The 19344-nt window shown below is 45.5% G+C and overlaps 1 protein-coding gene across 2 annotated transcripts in view; it reads right to left on the reverse strand.

The window, feature by feature from the left end:
- Nucleotides 1-13932, reverse strand: part of LOC112612609 (sialic acid-binding Ig-like lectin 14) — a 37129-nt gene extending 23197 nt beyond the window's left edge. Inside the window, exons 1-7 of one of the 2 annotated variants that reach the window (XM_025367335.1) lie at nucleotides 13771-13932; nucleotides 13304-13687; nucleotides 12832-13110; nucleotides 12514-12567; nucleotides 10813-11070; nucleotides 10568-10703; nucleotides 10203-10444 (exon numbers count right to left, since the gene is read on the reverse strand). In XM_025367335.1, coding sequence (XP_025223120.1) covers nucleotides 10402-10444; nucleotides 10568-10703; nucleotides 10813-11070; nucleotides 12514-12567; nucleotides 12832-13110; nucleotides 13304-13687; nucleotides 13771-13807 — 1191 coding nt within the window. In that variant the 5' untranslated portion in view covers nucleotides 13808-13932 and the 3' untranslated portion in view covers nucleotides 10203-10401. Of the gene's footprint in view, nucleotides 1-10202; nucleotides 10445-10567; nucleotides 10704-10812; nucleotides 11071-12513; nucleotides 12568-12831; nucleotides 13111-13303; nucleotides 13688-13770 lie in introns of those variants that run through there. The other variant, XM_025367334.1, reaches the window with a different exon arrangement.
- Nucleotides 13933-19344: the final 5412 nt, after the last annotated feature.

Raw genomic sequence — 19344 nt, forward strand, 5'->3', positions numbered from 1 at the left:
TCAACAACGTGGTGATAGGACACAAAATCCAGTGAAAGACTTTCTGTGGTGGGGATGAATGGTGAATTTCTGCAACATGATGTCTAGCATCCAATTTAACCTACTTCTTATCCTGAAGGGCCATTCCTTTCTGCTGCTCCCAAACCTTGAATGAAAAGTGCTACCCAAAATATATGTGTACAAAGTGCTGGGAAAGGCAGGAAAGAAGTCTTTGTTCTCATGTTTGGGGAAGGGATACCAGCTTGCATATGTCAATCACCCATCACCCTCAGGAACTCTCCCACATATTGTGGTTAAGTTGGCAGCTTTGGATTTTCTGTGATTATTAAGCATGAGAGATCCAGTTACTTTCTGGGGATCTTAAAACCTGAACAGGATGCAAGATTTGGGAACTACTGGTTCGTACCATCAAAACTTAAATCTGCTCTTAAACTCTTGGACGATATCAGCCTGGTACAGTACAATTTTAACACATTCAAAGCAGGAGAGGAGGAGCTGAGAACAAAGTTACAACCTGAGACTGAGTTGATGGTATGATAAAGTGAGGCAGGAATTATGTGGAGGCAATTATGAAGGACTCCAATTAGGAGAGATATGGACTGAGAGAACACTCTGGTAGCTATGAAGTCTTTACTTTTGATTGGGCATCCATTGGATAGATATATTTAGCTTGCATTTCTATTATGTTTGACTGAAAGTGTTGACCAAAAAATGTTTTATTTTGGTAAAATAATGCATAACATAAATTTTAATATTTTAACCATTTTTAAGTGTATGGTTCAGTGGCATTGAATATATCCATCTTGTTGTACAACTATCACAACCATCCATCTCCAGAGCTTTTTCATCTTTCCAAACTGAATCTGTGTACTCATTAAACACTGACTCTCTATTTCCTCCTCACCCCAGCCCTTGGCAAGCGTCATTCTACTTTCTGTATCTATGCATTTGACTACTCTAGGTATCTCATATAAGTAGACTCATATGATATTTGTCCTTTTCTGTCTGGTTTATTTCACCTAGCATAATGTCTTCAAAGTCATCCATGTTAAAACGTTTGTTAGAACTGCATTCTGTTCTAAAGCTGAGTAAGATTTTATTTGATGCATGCTACATTTCATTTATCCATGTATCCACTGATAAACATTTATGTTGCTTCCATGTTTTGGCTATTATCAATAATGCTGCTGTGAACCTTGGTGTACAAATATCAGACCCCCTGCTTTCAATTCTTGGGGGTGTCTACTCAGAAGTGGAATTGTGGAATTGCTGGATTACATAGCAATTATATGCTTTGTTTTTTGAGGAATTTTCATAACATCTTCCATAGTGACTGCACCATTTTACATCCCACCAGCAATGCACAAGGGTTTCAATTTCTCCAACTCTTCACCAATATTTGTTATTATCTGGTTTTGTTTTGTTTTTTAATAGTGGTCATTCTAATGTGTATGAAGTGGTATCTTCTAATGGTTTTGATTTGCATTCCTGTAATTATTACCGTTTATAGAATTGTATAAGTCTTTATGCATTGGAAATTATAAATTTGTTTTCAATATTTTGATATTGAGAAGTATTAAAATAATATGAACTTACTCAACTTACCTTTCAAAATTGGGAGATCTAGCACTCTCCTTATGACAGTGATTAATTGGAGATGAACAGAAACTGCCTGTTTTACTTTGCACACTTTCTATTATGTACTGTGGTGGTCCAAGCTGTCTCTTCCAACAAAGTTACCCAAACTATAAAGGGAAAAACATAGGATGGAAAAGATAAATTGTTTTGGTCCATTTGGGCTGCTATAACAAAATACCTTAGGCTGGGTGATTTATAAACAACAGAAATTTGTTTTTCATAGTTCCGGAGGCTGGGAAGTCCAAGATCAAGGTGCCAGTGGATTCAGTGTCTGGAGAGAATTCTCTGCTTCCCATATAGTATCTTTTTGTGGTATCCTCCCATGGCACAAGAGGAAAACACACTTCCTGCTATTTCTTTTATGAGGACACTAGTCCCATTCATGAGGATGGCACCTTTATGGGTCAATCACTTCCCAAAAGGCCCCAACCTCCCTTAATACCATCATCTTGAGGTTTAAGATTTCAACATATAAATTTTGGGAAGACACACATTTCTATTATAGCATAAATAGAGTATATCAAGAGTGAAAGCATATAGAAAAGAAGTAAATATTGCACTCTCTTTGCTACGTGCACTTAGAGAACTTAAAAGAAAAATACCTGAGGTGTATAAAATTTAAATTCATGAAAAAGAATGAAGAAATTATAAAAGCAGCAAGACACAGGCAGATATTATCTTAGATGGAACCACAATAAGAAACTGATGACTGAATTGTCATGAGAAACTCACCGCCCTCCAAAGTGGAATGACATCTCCAAAAGGTTAAAAGAAAAATGCAAAGCTAGAATTCTACATTTTGGAAAATTATCCTTCAAAACGAAAGAGAAGGAGTAGTGCTTTTATTATGAAGGAGTAAGCTCCTAGCAGAGTGAACCCACCACAACAAAACAAAACGAACAAAAAACAATCCTTACAAGTTATAAGCTTTGAATGGGGAAAAAAAGCTACTTGGAAAATGGGATAAAAGAAAATAGATTCTAGATGGGAGTCAAAATTTGGGGAAGGGGACCAACAAGGAATAAATAGCTCTATTCCAATGTTAGGCCAGAGCTACAATGCAGAAATGGGCTGCTAAAATTCTAATAGAACTTCCATCTTTCTGGACTGAGAAACAAGGGATGAAGCCAGGGCAATTAGGAACACTGAAACATGAGGTGAGAATTCTGGAAAGGAGAGAGCTAGGGGAAAGGAACTCCCGCTTCTGAGTATAAATGCTCCCATGTCTCTGACTGACCTAAGAACCATGTATGTGTAGGGCATACCACAAGCACTGCAGGTAAAGATGACAGAATTGGTATGAGACTTGAGCTGTCACCCATCACAGGCAAGAAATAGTCTGCAATTTGACTTGAACCAAATTATTTGCCTGCTTTAAAAAATACTCTTTAAAGTAATGTAACTTGTTGCAGAGTCTCCACAATGTAACCTTAAGAACATTTAGGATCCAATCCAAAGCTACTCAACATATGAAAACATGGGAACATAGGACCTACCTGAATGTAACAACACACAGAAAAGGGGAAAAGTGAAAGGCAATACACAGAGGCCAATGCTGAGATGACCAAGTGATAGAAACAACAGACCAGGACTTTAAAGCAGCTACTATATAACTATGCTCAAGGAGATAAAGGAAAACATAGTCATAACGAATAAAGACATAGGAAATCTAAGCGGTGATATAGAACATATTTGTTTTAAAAGAGCAAATGAAAATTTTGAAACTGAAAACTGCAATACAGTATCTCAAATTTTAAAGGAAATGGATAACTGAAGAAAGATCTAGTGAATGTGAAGATAGATCAATGAAAATTATTCAACCTGAAAAAAAAGAGAAAAAATATTAAAACTAATAGGAAACAGAGACTCAGGGACATGTGAGACAATACAAATACGTCTAACTATTTGTAATTGGAGTCCTGAAGGAAGAGGAAAGACAGAATGGAACAGACAAAAATATTTGAATAAAATGTCCAAAACATCCTAAATTTGGTAGAGACATGAAAGAAACCAAAGATTTAAAGCAATCCCTCATAAAAGTAATATCCAGCCCCGACAAAATGGATGAAGAAGTACTCAGTCTCATTAGTAAGTGGGTAAACTTAAGTTCAAAACACTAGTAAAATACTATTACACACTCTCCAAATTGGAAAACTTTTAGATGTCTGAAGATGTCAGGTGCTGGTAAAGAGTGGAACACTGAAAGACAAAAATTGTTCCCATCACCATCTAATAAATTGAAGATCTTCATGTGCAATGAGGATGCTGCTCATCAGACCTGATATCTGACCCTCTTGGCAAATAGGCTGCCTGTGGGAGAGGAAGGAACTGGTTCTGGGTTAAGGGTCATTCCTGTGCAACACTAGAGGTCCCTAGCTTCTCTTCCTTCTGGAGCCAGATTCATAGACAGAATCTCAGAGCAAGGAAGATATTTATTGTCTGAGTCCTGGGAGAGGGGATTGGAGGCCCAGGATGTGAGAAGTGGCAGGACAAGCAGTGGATCGGGATGGTAAAGAAATCTGAGCCTGAGGGCATTTGGGGCAGTGAGTCAGTGAGGCTGGGAAATCCTCTTGGTAACATTCCCAGTTGACTCCCTGTGTCCTGAGGAAGACAGGAGTTTATCCTGGCCTCCAAAGCTCTTCCCATCTTGGAGAGTCTCAGCATCTGCAGTGAACACAGAGCTGTGGTTGTAGGGGAGGGTCTGGACTCCCTAGGAATGAAAGAGCTATGCCAGCTGGTGTAGAACAAGGGAAGGCTATAGATTAGAAGAAAGATGACTCCCAAAGAGATTTCTCACCCCAGCAAAGTTAGTACCCAAGGTCAGGAGCCCTGCTGCTGCCCCCTCAGAGACAGAGTAAAGATGTGGAAGTAGGGGAGGGACAGGGAGGAACTGGTGCCAAGATCAAATCTCCACCCACACTACTCAAAGCCCACCCGGGACCCAGGTGATCTGCAACCAGCTCCTAACATTTACCCTGCCCTGAGAGCAGGGGATGTGCTTCCAGCATGGGGCAGCTCCAGGATGTTCTGGTCTAAATGAACTTAACCAGATCCTTCCGGCCTTTTCCTGCTGCCCTGACCTAAGCTGAAAACCAAGGACTCTGCTGCTTAGTGACATGTCCATTCCCCAGCCAACAGGTTTTGCATCTCCCAGGGCATGGAGGTCCTGCGACGACAGTGACTCACAGGCCATGCTCAACAGTGTGGTTCTCTCTGCGGTTGCCTCAGCTCCAGGAAATGGCACCTGAACAGTTAGGCTGTTTCTGGTCTCCTGGAGAACCGAAGTGAAGGTGAGCATCAAAGTACAGGGCATCTCAGGCCCCCAGGTGGAGAGGATAGGTGTCATTCAAGAGAAATTGAGGGTCATGTTCTCACCACAGTTTCTGGTTGGTTACTCTCCATAGCATGAATAGCAGAGGGTCCTCTTGAAGCTGGGCTTTGATGCCTCCTCCAGTCCCCATCTTCTTGCTGTCTCCTTGAGAAGACTTGTACCTGTCAGTCTCACAGCAACGCTCTTACGTCCCAGGGTACATCTCGTATGAGAACTCCAAGTACCTCTCAGTTCCACCTACTTCAACAACCTGAGAGATTCTAGTTATCAGGGAACTGTTGATTTGAGAGTCTCTAAGAAGTTAGAATCAACTTGGACTTTATTTTGTATATTTGGATCTAGAGTCATTTATAACCACTAGAAAAAAAAGATTGAATTAGCTGCTCACATTTATTAGAGGTTTGTCCCAGACCATTAGCTTAACTGCAGTCAGTCTTGGAATTCCAGGTGTAGCAAATGGCATGGAGTATGAGGTCACACAGACCCTCCTACTCCATGAAAGAATCTACACCTCTTCTACAGGAGAGACAGAGACCACCAGCAGCTCCAACTCAATCTCCACTTGCATTCCTCACCCCCATTCTCTGCCCCCATTCCACTCAATAGTAAGAACTTATTGTCAAACGATAGTAAGAAAATATTAGGCCGGGCGCGGTGGCTCAAGCCTGTAATCCCAGCACTTTGGGAGGCCGAGATGGGTGGATCACGAGGTCAGGAGATCGAGACCACCCTGGCTAACACGGTGAAACCCCGTCTCTACTAAAAAATACAAAAAACTAGCCGGGCGAGGCGGCGGGCGCCTGTAGTCCCAGCTGCTCGGGAGGCTGAGACAGGAGAATGGCGGGAACCCGGGAGGCGGAGCTTGCAGTGAGCTGAGATCCGGCCACAGCACTCCAGCCTGGGCAACAGAGCGAGACTCCGTCTCAAAAAAAAAAAAAAAAAAAAGAAAATATTAAAAACAATCAGATATGTGAAATATACAACTGGTTACTTTCAACGAAGTGACAATAATGATGAAGATAATATAACAAAAGAAACTGTAAATCAGAAGACAATAGAGTGATGTCTTTAACCTATCATCCAGATTTCCATACCCAGACAAAGAATTCTTCAAAAATTAAATTAAAATAATATTTCATGTTAAAAAAAAAAAACCTAACACAGTTGAACTCCAGTAGCCTTGCAGTATAAACAAAAGTTCTTCAGTCTAAAAAGAAATAATTTTTGATAGAAGTCCTGAATTTCATGAGCGGATCATAACCATATAGGTAATTTTTAACAGTTGTCATTGTTGAAATCAAACTATAATGTTCTATGAAGTTGATAACATTTATAGGTGTAAAATATAGGATAATAACAAAAATGGTGGGAGGAATGGTATATGTATCTGAAGATATAGTTGTTCATATTATTCAAGAGATAAAACTACTGATGCAAGAAAGATTGCAATATGTCAAAGATGCATATTTTAATAACTAGGCAACTATAAAAGAAAGTAATAAAAGGCAAATAAAAATTAAGAGGAGAAGACCGGGCACGGTGGTTCATGCCTGTAATCCCAGTACTTTGGGAGGCCGAGGCGGGTGGATCACGAGGTCAGGAGTTCGTTAGAGACCAGCCTGACCAACATGGTGAAACCCTGTCTCTACTAAAAAATACAAAAATTAGCCAGGTGTGGTGGCACTCACCTGTAATCCCAGCTACTCAGGAGGCTGAGGCAGGAGAATCGCTTGAACCTGGGAGGTGGAGGTTGCAGTGAGCCAAGATCATGCCACTGCACTCCAACCTGGCGACAGAGCGTGACTCCATCTCAAAAAAAAAAAAAAAAAAAAAAGTGAATTTTATGGTGTGCAAATTATATCTCAATAGAGCTGTTAAAAAAACCACAGTCGATATGGCCAGTTACAGTGGCTCATGCCTGTATCCCCAGCACTTTGGGATACTAAGGTGGAGGGCTCACTTGAGCCCAAGAATTCAAGGCTACCGTGAGCTATGCACGCCAACCTGAGCTACAGAGCAAAACCTTGTCTCAGAAACAAAGAAATCACAGTAAATAAATTGAAACAGAATACTAAAATATGTTTGAATAATCCCAAAACAGGGCAGGAAAATGGTAGAAATAAATAAATTAAATAAATAATAAAAAAGAAAAATAGTAGTAAAAAAAATGGTACACCTAAATTCAAGATATCAATAATAACATTAAATGCAAATACTCTAAAAAATTTAGAGATTGTCAAAATGAGTTAAAATTAAAAGTGTGACCCATATATATGCTTTCTAAAATGTTCACCTCAAACATAATGAGGTGAGGTTAGGACTTAAAGGATGTGAAAATGCATACTATGCAAACACTAGTCAAAAGAAAACCGGAATGGCCATGTTAATAGCAGACAAAGTACACTTAAGAGCAAAGAAAATTACCAAGAACAAAAAGTGATGTTACATAATGTAAAACAGTTGATTCAGTCAACCATGGTGGCTCATGCCTGTAATCTCAGCACTTTGGGAGGCCGAGGCAGGTGGGTCACCTGAAGTGAGGAGTTCATGACCAGCCTGACTAACATGGTGAAACCTCGTCTCTACTAAGTACAAAAAAATTAGCCAGCCGTGGTAGTCCATGCCTGTAATCCGAGCTACTTGGGAGGCTGAGACAGGAGAATCGCTTGTACCTGGGAGGCGGAGTTTGCAGTGAGCCAAGATCGCGCCATTGCACTCCAGCCTGGGCAACAAAAGTGAAACTCCGTCTCAAAAAAAAAAAAAAAAATTTTAAGTTGATTCTTTAAGAAGACATAAGAATTCTTAATATGTATGCACCTAACGACAGAGTTTCAAAATACATGATGCAAAACTGATTAAACTGAAAGGAGAAACTGAAAAATCCAACATTATGATCAGAGACTCCAACATTCCTCTCTCAGTAATAGACCGAGCTAGTAGACAAAAAAGTTACCGGATATAAAAGTGAACACCATCAAGCAACTATGTCTAATTGCCATTTAACATTCGTCCCATAACAGGGCAATACACATTCTTTCCAAGCACACAGGGAGCATTCACCAAGATAGACCAGTGTCACAAGACAAACTTAACCAATATAAAAGACTCTCACCGTGGGTGAAAGTGAAAATTAGTTCAGCCATTGTGGAAGACAGTGTGGCAATTCCTCAAAGACCTAAACACAGAAATACCATTCGACTCAGCATTCCCATTACTGGGTATATACTCAAAGGAATATAAATCATTCTGTTACAAAGACACATGCACACATATGTTCACTGCAGCACCATTAACAATAGCAATGGCATGGAATCAACCTAAACACCTATCAATGGTAGATTGGATAGAGAAAATGTGGTACATATACACGGTGGAATACTATGCAGCCATAAAAAGGAATGAGATTATGTCCTTTGCAGGGACATGGGTGGAGCTGGAGACCATTATCCTCAGCAAACTAACACAGGAACAGAAAACCAAATACCATATGTTCTCATTTATAAGTGGGAGCTAAATGATGAGAATACATGGATACATAGAGGTGAACAACACACACTGGGGCCTTTCAAAGGGTGGAAGGTGGGAGGAGGGAGAGGATCCGGAAAATGACTAATGGGTACTAGGCTTAATATCTGGGTGATGCAATAATCTGTACAACAAACTCCTATGACACTTTACCTATGTAACAAACCTGCACTTGTACCCCCTGAACTTAAAAGTTAAAAAAAAACCATATCAAGCATGTGTATTTATCAAAATGGAACTAAAAAAGAAATTAGTAACAATGTGTTTGAAAATAAAAAACCAGTAAAATCTGTAATCACATAGAAATTAAACAACACACTTCTAAACAATCCACGGATTAAAAAAAAATCTCAGGGGAAAGAAGGAAATGTTTTGAACTAATATAAAAATACAACATAACAAAATTTTTGTGGTGCAGCAAAAGTGGTAATTAAAGGGAAAATGCAGAACTAGTGGATACAGAAGGCTGACTGCACGATATTCAAAGCAAAAAAACCCACCAAAACCAAAAATGAGCTGTTGATGATACGTGTAACAACATGGATAAACCGGGAAAACCACACTGAAAAAATGAAAGCAGACCCTAAAGCATATACAATGTTTGATTCCAGCTATATGATGCACAGAACCTGACAATATAGATGGATATAGACAGAGAGAATCGCTTGAACCTGGGAGGCGGAGGTTGCAGTGAGCTGAGATTTTGCCATTGCACTCCAGCCTGAACAACAAGACAGAAACTCTGTCTCAAAAAAAAAAAAAAAAAAACAAAAGACATAATTTTTGTCTACAAACTCTCACAGAGGCATTAAAGAGTAAAATCGATTACATTGTATTGTTTCATAAAAGTTTTACTTATTTTATAATAATTGTATTGTATAATAATCACAGTGAGGTAGAGTTTTAACTGGAAAACAAATGCTGCCTGTCTGTGCCTATATGGATAAGGAAGTTGAGGAGACCAGAAATTCAAGTGTTAAGAAGGTAACTTTTGGCAGCCAGGCACAGTGGCTCACGCCTGTAATCCCAGCACTTTGGAAGGCCAACGCAGTGGATTGCTTGAGGTCAGGAGTTCGAGACCAGCCTGGCCAACATGGTAAAACCCCATCTCCACTAACATACCAAAAAAAAAAAAAAAAAAAAATTGGTCGGGCACGGTGGCTCACGCCTGTAATCCCAGCACTTTGGGAGGCCAAAGCGGGTGGATCACAAGGTCAGGAGATTGAGACCATCCTGGCTAATACGGTGAAACCCCGTCTCTACTAAAAATACAAAAAATTAGCCAGGTGTGGTGGCGGGCGCCTGTATTCCCAGCTACTGGGGAGGCTGAGGCAGGAGAATGGCGTGAACCCAGGAGGCAGAACTTGCAGTGAGCCAAGATTGCGCCACTGCACTCCAGCCTGGGCGACAGAGCAAGACTCCATCTCAAAAAAAAAAAAAAAAAACAAAACTGGGTGTGGTGGCAGGTACCTGTAATCCCAGCTACTAGGGAGGCTGAGGCAGGAGAATTGCTTGAACCCCAGATGTGGAGGTTGCAGTGAACGGACGTTGTGTCATTGCACACAGCCTGGGCAACAGAGCGAGACTCTGTCTAAAAAAATAAAAAAGGTTAGTTTTGAGTATTGGGGGTATAAGACCGAAAGTACGTTCCCTTCACAGGGCTGGAGATGGAGGATGGAGAGGGAAGAGAATGGGGGTTGGGGAGGGGATGGGGTGCAGATAGGGATGCAGGTGTGATAGGGCAAGACTCACAAGCAGAGGGGGATAAATAGATGGGGTATGGGGCAGAAAGGAAAAGAGGGGTAGTCAGTGGGATGTCAGCCTCCAGAAAAGCTGACAGTGATGTCCTACATCTGTCCCGCAGAGCTGCGTGTCCACACCTCGGTTCTGTCTTGAGCAGGAGGCGCTCAGCCTGGCCTCTCATCCCTACTCCCCTGGGGGCCTCCACACCTGCAGAGCCAACACGGGCCTCAGATCAGCACCAGCCACTTCAGTTCTGATTCCAGGTGGGGCAGCACAGCTCAGCCCCACCTGGAACTCAGGAGCTTCCTGGAGACAGGCAGGCCTGCTCACCTGGTATAGTAGATCCAGGTGAGGCCGTAGGTGAGGAGGAAGCCAACCCCCATGAGAGCCCCCCTGATCAGGGTGAGGACGAGGGGCCAGGAGCCCTCCTGTTTCTCGGTTACACATATGCAGGAAGAGGAGCTTCCTGGGGGAAAGGAGAAGAAGGTAAGGTGCTGTTCCCAGGCCTCAGTCCCTCCCACCAACCTGAATACCTCACCAGGCTGTCCACCCTCAGCACCTGTCCTGCAACTCACTCTGCACAGAAAGGATGAAGGACAGGTGCTGGGAGCCCAGCGGGTGCTGAACCCTGCAGGTGAATTCCCCTCCCTCTCTAGCCCCTATGATGGGCAGCTCCAGGATCCCAGACACTGAGGTCTGGGAGGGATTCAGGGCTTTTCCGTCCCGGAACCAGCTCAGTGAGGCAGGGGGGTTGCTGTCAACTGTGCAGGTCAGGAACAGGGACTGGCCCTCCACGATGGGCACCGACATGCCATTGCTCAGGATCCGCAGGGCTGGGAAAGAGATGCACAGCCAGGTGAGGGGAGCTGGGAGGCCCAAATCTCCCTCACTCCTCCCACTGAGCTGTAAGAAGAAAGTTAAGACTGTGGTGAGTGCTGAGAATGGACTAGTCATGCATGAAGGGGTGAGGACTTGGTGATCAGGTCAGGCTATCAGAAAGAAGATCGCTGAGCTGAGAAAAGATGGATGAGGAGGAGTTCTCACGTTAAGGAGAAGTGGATGGGCAGCTCAGGGGCAGATGTGCCAAGAACTGAGAGAAGAAGACGAGGAAAGAGGCTCCTATATCTGCAACCTGGCAGGGAGGACCCAGAGCTCCCAAGACACAATAATGGAGGTAGAGGAAGCAGGCTTAGATCTTTTGGAGCCTTGGGTGCCAGGTTGAGGGCCTTGGGCTTTATCCTGGAAAGCAGTAGGCGGCTATGAGCAAGGGAAACAGAGTAAGCACTGGATCTAGAAAGATCCTGCTGGAGCCAAGTAGGTCCGGGACTGGAGGGAAGTGGGATGGGAGGCAGGGAGGTTGGGAGGAGGCTGGGACAATGGGCCAGGGTTGAGCACGAGACTTGAGCTGGGCCTGGAACCAAGGGGATGAGGAGGAAAGTGATGATTGGTGAAGTAAAAGTGTCAAGACTTGCGGACTCATGGAGCAGCTGATGAGAAAGGGTGCTGTCCAGAACGATGTCCAGAACAGCTCTGGGATCAACAGGGAAGGAGGAGCTGAGAAGCATGCGAGGGAGGTGGCTAAATGTGCAGATCTGTGCCTCAGAGAAAGGGCTGGATATAAAGTTGTGGGAGGCATCAGGACAGGGTCAAGGAGAGAGGGGATCACTCAGGAATGTGGAGGGGAAGAACAGGGTTCTGGGACAAAGCTATGAGAGATGGGAAAGTCGAAGGCTCCCGAAAAGGGTGATCAGATAGAGATGAAGCAGGGCATGCATCAGAGGACATGGGGGCAGGCAGAAAATCAAGAAAAGGGAACAGCGTGTCCTGAGTACTCAAACTCATCGAGACAGAAAAGTGGAATGGTGACTGCCTGGTGGCAGGAGGGGGAAGTGGAAAGTCACTGTTTAGTGAGTACAAAGTTTCAGTTTTGCAAGATAAAAGGAGCTCTGCAGTTTGGTTTCGCAACAATGTGAACACACGTAACACTGCTGAACTATACTCTTTAAAATGGCTGAGATGACAAATTCTGTGCTATGTGAATTTTCTCACAATGAAAAAATAAATTTGAAACAGGGAGCAGAGAAAAGGGAGAAGCCGAAAGCAATACTAGGTTTGTTCGTGCAAGCTCTTAGTGACCGGGACTGGGGGGGGCTGGGAGCAGGAGGGACCCAGACCCAGGGTCTTAGGGGTGAGGGAGGGTCTCCTCTCCCGGTGCTGAACCCTGAGCTGATAGAAGGCTCCCATCACAGCCCCAGAGGAAAGAGGATCTTTCCTACCTGTGCCTGTGCCATTTCTGAAGAAGATGCTGATGACGAGGCTCTGGGGAGCATCTGGGATAGAAAGATACAGCCCCAGCTTCAGAGGTGACAAGTGGGAGGGGCGTGGGCCTGGGAGGTACCCAAGGAGGGCCCACAGAAACCCACCAGGTGGGGATAGCTGTCCTTCCTGCACCACACACGAATTTTCCCTGGTTATCATTCTCTTTCTCTCTCTCTCTCTCTTCTACACACACACACACACACACACACACACACACACACACCCCTTACTCCCACTGTCCTTGGGGACCCAGCTGTGTCCCCAGCACCACTCACAGGAGACGTTGAGCTGGACAGTTCTCTCCGTGGTCACCTGAGCTCCTTGGCGTTTCACATGACAGGTGAGGTTGGTGCCATGGTCCTCGGGCCTCGGGGTGAGGGTGAGCTCCGAGGACCGGGTGGTTTCTGGGTCCAGGGGGCTGAGGGCATCCCCCGTCCAGGAGAATGTGAGAGGTCGTCCCGCTTCACAGGATCCTGGAAGGCTGCAGCTCAGCCTTGTGAGGCGGCCGGACTCCAGAGGCTCCAGAAAGTGGACGTCGGGTTTCTCTGTCAGGGCTGAGGAGACAGGGAGATACCTGGGCCCTAGGGGCTTGAAGACGTACGGTGTGACCCCGAGAGTGGCCAGGCCTCAGGCCCCGACCTGCCCCAAGTCCTACACCTCCTCCAACCGCCCCTGCCCAGGTCCTGTCCCTGTTCTCACACGGGGGTCTCCACGTCCCAGGGTCCTCTCCAAGGGCCCCCGCCATACCTGTCACCTCCAAGTTCAGCTTATTCTGAAGGTAGGTATATTTTACATTCCTTCCTCTCTCCACGCGGAAAGAATAGTTTCCCGCGTCCCCCATTCTGGCATCTCCGATGCTCAAGGAGCAGTTCTTCTTCGAGACATCCCCAAGGAGGCGGAATCGGCGCTGGGTCTCTGACTTCACTTGTCTGTCTGGGTTGTTTGTGGCCACAGGCTCACCAAAGTATTGGTTCTCCCCGTCCCGGAACCAGTAGACGTAGAGTGGGGGAGGGGAGTACCAGGAATTCCAGGGGTAAGAGAAGGAGCAGGGCACGAGGACGCACAGACCCTCCTGCACCGTCACCGACTTCTGCACTTGCAGCTTGTACCCTGGCTCCTCCTGCAGGGACCCTGGGGGGGCACAGAGGCTCAGCTGCAGTTCCAGCCCCACCTTCTCACCCCCGTACCTGTCCCTCCTCCCTCAGCTCACTCACCCCCCCACAGCAGGGGCAGCAGCAGCAGGGCCAGCATGTCTCCATCCGCCAGGGCCCCAGCCCGGTCCCAGGTCCCTCTGTCAGGGAAGGAAATGCCCCAAATGTGGGGTGGGGCTGAAGAAGCCCCGACAGGAAGCCGGAGGGTGAGTGAGAGCTGTGGCCGCGCACAGAAGGAGAACTTGGGCATCACGTGCTGTCGGAGTGAGGCCGGGGCTGGGAGGCCGTCCTGCTCCCACCCCCACTGGACGCCGCAGGTGAAGATACTGAGGCCCCCCGAGGGGCTTGTCCAGACTTGTAAATCTAGACTCCTGAGGTCACCAGGTCCCATAGCTGCAGCACTTTCCTTATGCAGCTTTGTCTACACAGGAAGGAGAACACCACCTGGCCGCCTCCCTGGGAGTCAGGGCCTCTGGACCCTCAGCGAGATGGGAGAATAAATTCTTTATGGCATGACAGGAGCTGTGGTGAGGGAAGCACGGGCTGGGGGTTTCAGGAGCGGAAGACTTTCCTCTTTCCAGAGGGAAGGCGAGTCCTCAGGGACAAACACTTCAGGTGGACATGACCAGGTCCTTAGCAGTCAAGAGAGATGTGGTCCCCACCACCCCTTGGATTTGGGTCCCTGATCTCATCATTGTCCTTGTCCCAGGCAGCGTCAGACTCCAGCCCTGGTGTTGACAGCCAGGTGAGGCTTAAGAGCCGGGCATTGGAAATGTGGAAGTTGAGGACATGGAATACCAAGTGTGAACCCAGACCCCTCACCTACCGGCTGTTGAACTTTACAAAAGTTGCCTACCCGCTCTGTGCCTCAGTTTGCTCAGCTGAAAAATGCAGACCACAATAGAATTGCTGTGTGGGGATTTAGTGAGGTCTCATGTGTAAAGTGCTTAGGACAGTGCCTGGCCCTGAGAATTCCCTCATCCAGCTGATGCTTCATGGGCACCTATGGTGCACCAGGCCCCCTGTTTTAGGAGCTGGAGATACAGCAAAGGATAAACCCTTGGGATGAGAAGGCAAGTCAAAAATCCCACTGGAGGCTCCTCTGAGCACACGGCCTATGGGTACCCCTGCTCCACGAAGAGCAGGAAAAAAAGAAAAAATAATAAAAATAATAATAAATCCTAGTGGGAAGACAAACATTTAATATGAAATTAAAATACACAGTCTGCTAAAGAATGATATATTTTAAGAAAAAATAAAAACAGGAACACAAAAGAGGAATCAGTGAGGACTGATTTTTTTTTTTTTTTTTTTTCTGAGATGGAGTTTCGCTCTTGTTACCCAGGCTGGAGTGCAATGGCGTGATCTCAGCTCACCGCAACCTCCGCCTCCCGGGTTCAAGTGATTCTCCTGCCTCAGCCTCTCAAGTAGCTGGGATTACAGGCATGCGCTACCATACCTGGCTAATTTTGTATTTTTAGTAGAGATGGGGTTTCTCATGTTGGTCAGGCTGGTATCGAACTCCCGACTTCAGGTGATCTGCCACCACTTGGCCTCCCAAAGTACTGGGATTACAGGCGTGATGATAAAATTTTTTACAACATGGCTTGGGGGGCCATTTGGAAGAGATGACATTTGAGTAAAGATGCGAAGGGTGTGTGGAAATTAGTCCACTGGTATCCATTCCAAGAGAACGGGACATTTAAAAGTCCCAAGGTAGGAACACACGTGGTGTGCTTGGAAAATAGCCATATGCCAGCATGGAGGGGTGATCAGTGGGGAAGATGGTAGGAGGGTAGGTCTGGGAGGTGTCCTGGGTCTGATCATGAAGAAATTTGGGGGCTCTCATAAGAACTTCACTTTTTTCTTGTCCAGCTGGTACCATGGAGGGTGGCAAAGACAGGAAGAAAGAAGAAGAAGAAAGAAGAAGAAGAAGGAGAAGGAGAAGGAGAAGAAAGAAAGGAAGGAAGGAAGGAAGGAGGAGGAGGAGGAGGAGGTTCCTGCTGTACCAGAAACCCTTAAGAAAAAGTGAAGGAATTTCACAGAGCTGAAGATCAAGGCCTGAAAAGGAAGTTTGCCCAAAAGATGCTTCAAAAGACAAGAAGGAAGCTTTTCTAGCAAAAAGCGAAGCACTATCACAAGGAATATAGGCAGATGGACAGAACTGAAATTTGAATGCAAGGAAGGCAAGAAAAGCTGGCAACTTCTGATCAGAGGTGTCAAGGTGGGAGCCCAAAGGTCCAAAAGGTGTTGCAGCTCCTTCGCCGTCGTCAGCTCTCTAATGGAACCTTTGTGAAGCTCAACAAATCGTCAATTAACAGGCTGAGGATTGCAAAACCCCATATCACATGGGGGTACTCAAACCTGAAGTCAGTAAATGAACTAATCTACAAGCGTGGTTATGACAAAATCAATAAGAAGCAAATTGCTTTGACAGATAACACTTCAATTGCTTGATAAATATGTAAAGATAGCATCATCTGCTATATGAGGATCTGATTCTTAGGACCTGTATGGCTGGAAAATGACTTGAAGAAGAAATAACTTCCTGTGGCCGTTCAAATGATCCTCTCCCCAAGGTAGAATGAGGAAAGAGACAACCCATTTTGTAGAAGGTGGAGATGTTGGCAACAAGGAGGACCAGATCAACAGGCTTCTTAGAAGAATGAACTAGGGTGTCTACCATGATTATTTTACTAATGTGGTCAGTTAATAAACAGTACCTACTTTCAAATTGAAAAGAAAAACTTGACTTTTGCTGAGTGTATTAGCCAGGGTTCTCCAGAGAAACAGAACCAATGGTGTGTGTGTGTGTGTGTGTGTGTTTATTATAAGGAATTGACTCACACAATTATGGAAGCAGACAAGTCCCAAGATCCTCAGTCAGCACGCTGGAGACCTGGGAGAAATGATGGTGTAGCTCTAGTACACAAGCTTCCAGGCTGGAGATCCAGGAAAAGCCAAAGTTTCAGCTTGAGTCCAAAGGCAGGAGGAAACTCAGATCCCAGCTTGCAGGTAATCAGGCAAAAGCAGTTCCCCTTACTCATGGGAGGGCCAGGCTTTTTGCTCTATCCAGGCCTCCAAATGATTGGTCAAGGCTCACCCACCCTGAGGAGGGCAATCCACTTTACTCAAAGTCTACTGATTTAAATGTTAATCTCATCCCAAAACATCCTCACAGGAACACCCAGAATAGTATTTGAGCAAATACCAGGGTACTCTATGGCCCCGTCAAGTGGAGACCTAAAACTAACCATCACCCTGAGCGAAGACAGGGGTTGAACAGAGAAGGGGCAGGATTTTATGTTTTTACCTGATCACTCTGCTTGCTTTCCTGAGACTAGACTCTGCTCAGCTGTTGCAATGCTTGAGATGTGAGAGGAGGGTGCTCAGGTCTGCAAGGACACAGTGAAGGTGGTGAGAAGAGGGGGAATTAACAGTGTTTGTCAACAGATTGGACACACATGGGAAGAGAAAGGAAAGGGCCACAGATAATGCCAGTGTTTTTGAGCTGAGCTGTTGCAGGCTTGAAGCTGCCATTGAGAGAAGAGGAAAAGACTTCAAGAGAAGAACCGGGAGCTCAGCTTGGAGCATGGTGGGTTAGATGTGCTTATTAGACATACAAGTGGAGGGGGAAAGGAAAGGAGTTAGATCTGTGGGTCTGGAATTTAGGAAAAATAGGAAAAAGTTCTGGCTGGAGACAAAAGTGGGGTCATTCATGTTCAAAGAGTCTGTAGTCATGAGCCTGAGTGACATCACAAAGGGCATGAGTTTATTTATTTATTTAAGACATGGTCTAGCTGTCACCCAGGCTGGAGTGCAGTGGTGCAGTCATAGCTCACTGCAGCCTCAACCTCCCAGGCTCAAGCAATCCTCTCACCTCAGCCACTTGAGTAGCTGGGACTACATGTGCATGCCACTATGCTGGGCTAATTTTCTTTTTTAAAAGTAGAGACAAAGGTTCCACTATGTGACCCAGGTTGGTCTCGAACTCCTGGGCTCCAGTGGTGCTCCTACCTTGATCTCCCAAAGTGCTGGGATTATAGGTGTGAGCCACCATGCCCGGCCAGGGCATGAGTTTAAACAAAAAAGGGACAGAGACCATCTCCACGGCTTCCATAATCTGGATATCAGACCTGCTTTCCCACTGAAAATAACTAAAAATACAGGAAAGATAATTAATGCAAATCTTCTTAAAACCATAGAAGGGCTGACAAGAGAGAGAAGAATTTACAGTCAAAAGTGCAGGAGATGGTGGGAACCAAGAGAAGGAAGCAGAGCACCAAAATCACAAGTGCCCTCCAGGAATTTTGAATGTGGGGAACTTGAATTTGGAGTTTCCTAGACCTGAGGATCAGAGTCAGACTATGCACTAGGTGTAGGGGAAGTGTAGAGTTCGTGGTCACTCTCGCTTTCTGCACACCCCCAGGCTCCTTCTAGGGGAATGAAACTCAAGTGCAACCAACCCCTCTCTCCTCCCTCACCCACCCTCTGGCTGCTGCCCCAGTCCATGGCAGGGAGGCCAGAAGCATCTCTAGGCAGGAGGAGACCCGAGTCCCTGCCCTGGAATCACCTCATTCTCTAACCCCATACTCTGATTCATCTATTAGGAGCGGGAACACGGAAGAGATAGGTGAGCGAGAAGGAAGTTGCATTCAGAAGATACAACACATAGACACAAGCACTCTGGTTCAGTGAAAGAGGAAGATTCCCCATGATATCTCCAGCCTGGGTCCCCAGTCACCCTTCTGAGAGTATCTGAGTTGATGTGGAAATACCAACACAACACCACAGTCTTGGCGTCAGATCTCCAGCTCCAATGCTGAGTCCAATGTATAAATCTTGTAACCCTTGACAGACTTGCCCTCATCTTCACTTCCTCTTCTACACTTTTGGGTTTTCCAAGTTTGAGAGAAAGGCAGAGGTCTCCGATGGCTCTGTTCTCCTATGCAGTGGAGTTATTGTTTGTTTGCTTGCTTATTAGTTGACTGCCCACAACCCAGTTCTTCATCCACAGCCCTATTAGATTTTCCTTTGGAGAACTACCACTGTCAGCCCCACCCCTCGCTTCAGTGGGGAGTCTGTGAATTGTGCAGGGAGCACTGACAAATGGACATAGATCATCACCGACAATGCTGCAGCCAATTTTACGAACAAGCCCATGTCCAATTTCCTCTAAAGAATTTAAGTTTCAGGATTTTTGCCACATCTTCTGGAAAAACAGCTACTCACTTTCTCCTGGCATCCCTGGGTGGAAGAAATGTAAGTCTGGAGCTGCCTGAGAACAAAGTCAACAGAGGAAGGAAAAACTCTAGGGTTAACAAACAAAGAAAAAGGATTTTAGAGACATCAACCAACTCTGGAACCTGCTGTGCCTGAAGCCAGTGTCCTTCAGAACTTTTCAGCTAAGTGGGCCAGCGCTTGGCTTTTATTTCCCAACAGGCCCATTTGAGCTGGATTGATCTTGCTTGCATCCCAAAGGGTTCTGCCTGATACAACCTCTCCCCTAACCACTGTGCTCCACGTCCCCTCACCTACTCTGCGTCAGACCCTGAAGCCGCCAGAAGCCTCCCTGTGAGACTTGACCTCAATTTCAGAGTTCACAACCCTTCCATGGACGTCTGGGAAAGATGCTGA

Source organism: Theropithecus gelada, chromosome 19 (assembly GCF_003255815.1).
Source record: "Theropithecus gelada isolate Dixy chromosome 19, Tgel_1.0, whole genome shotgun sequence".
NCBI lineage: Eukaryota > Metazoa > Chordata > Mammalia > Primates > Cercopithecidae > Theropithecus > Theropithecus gelada.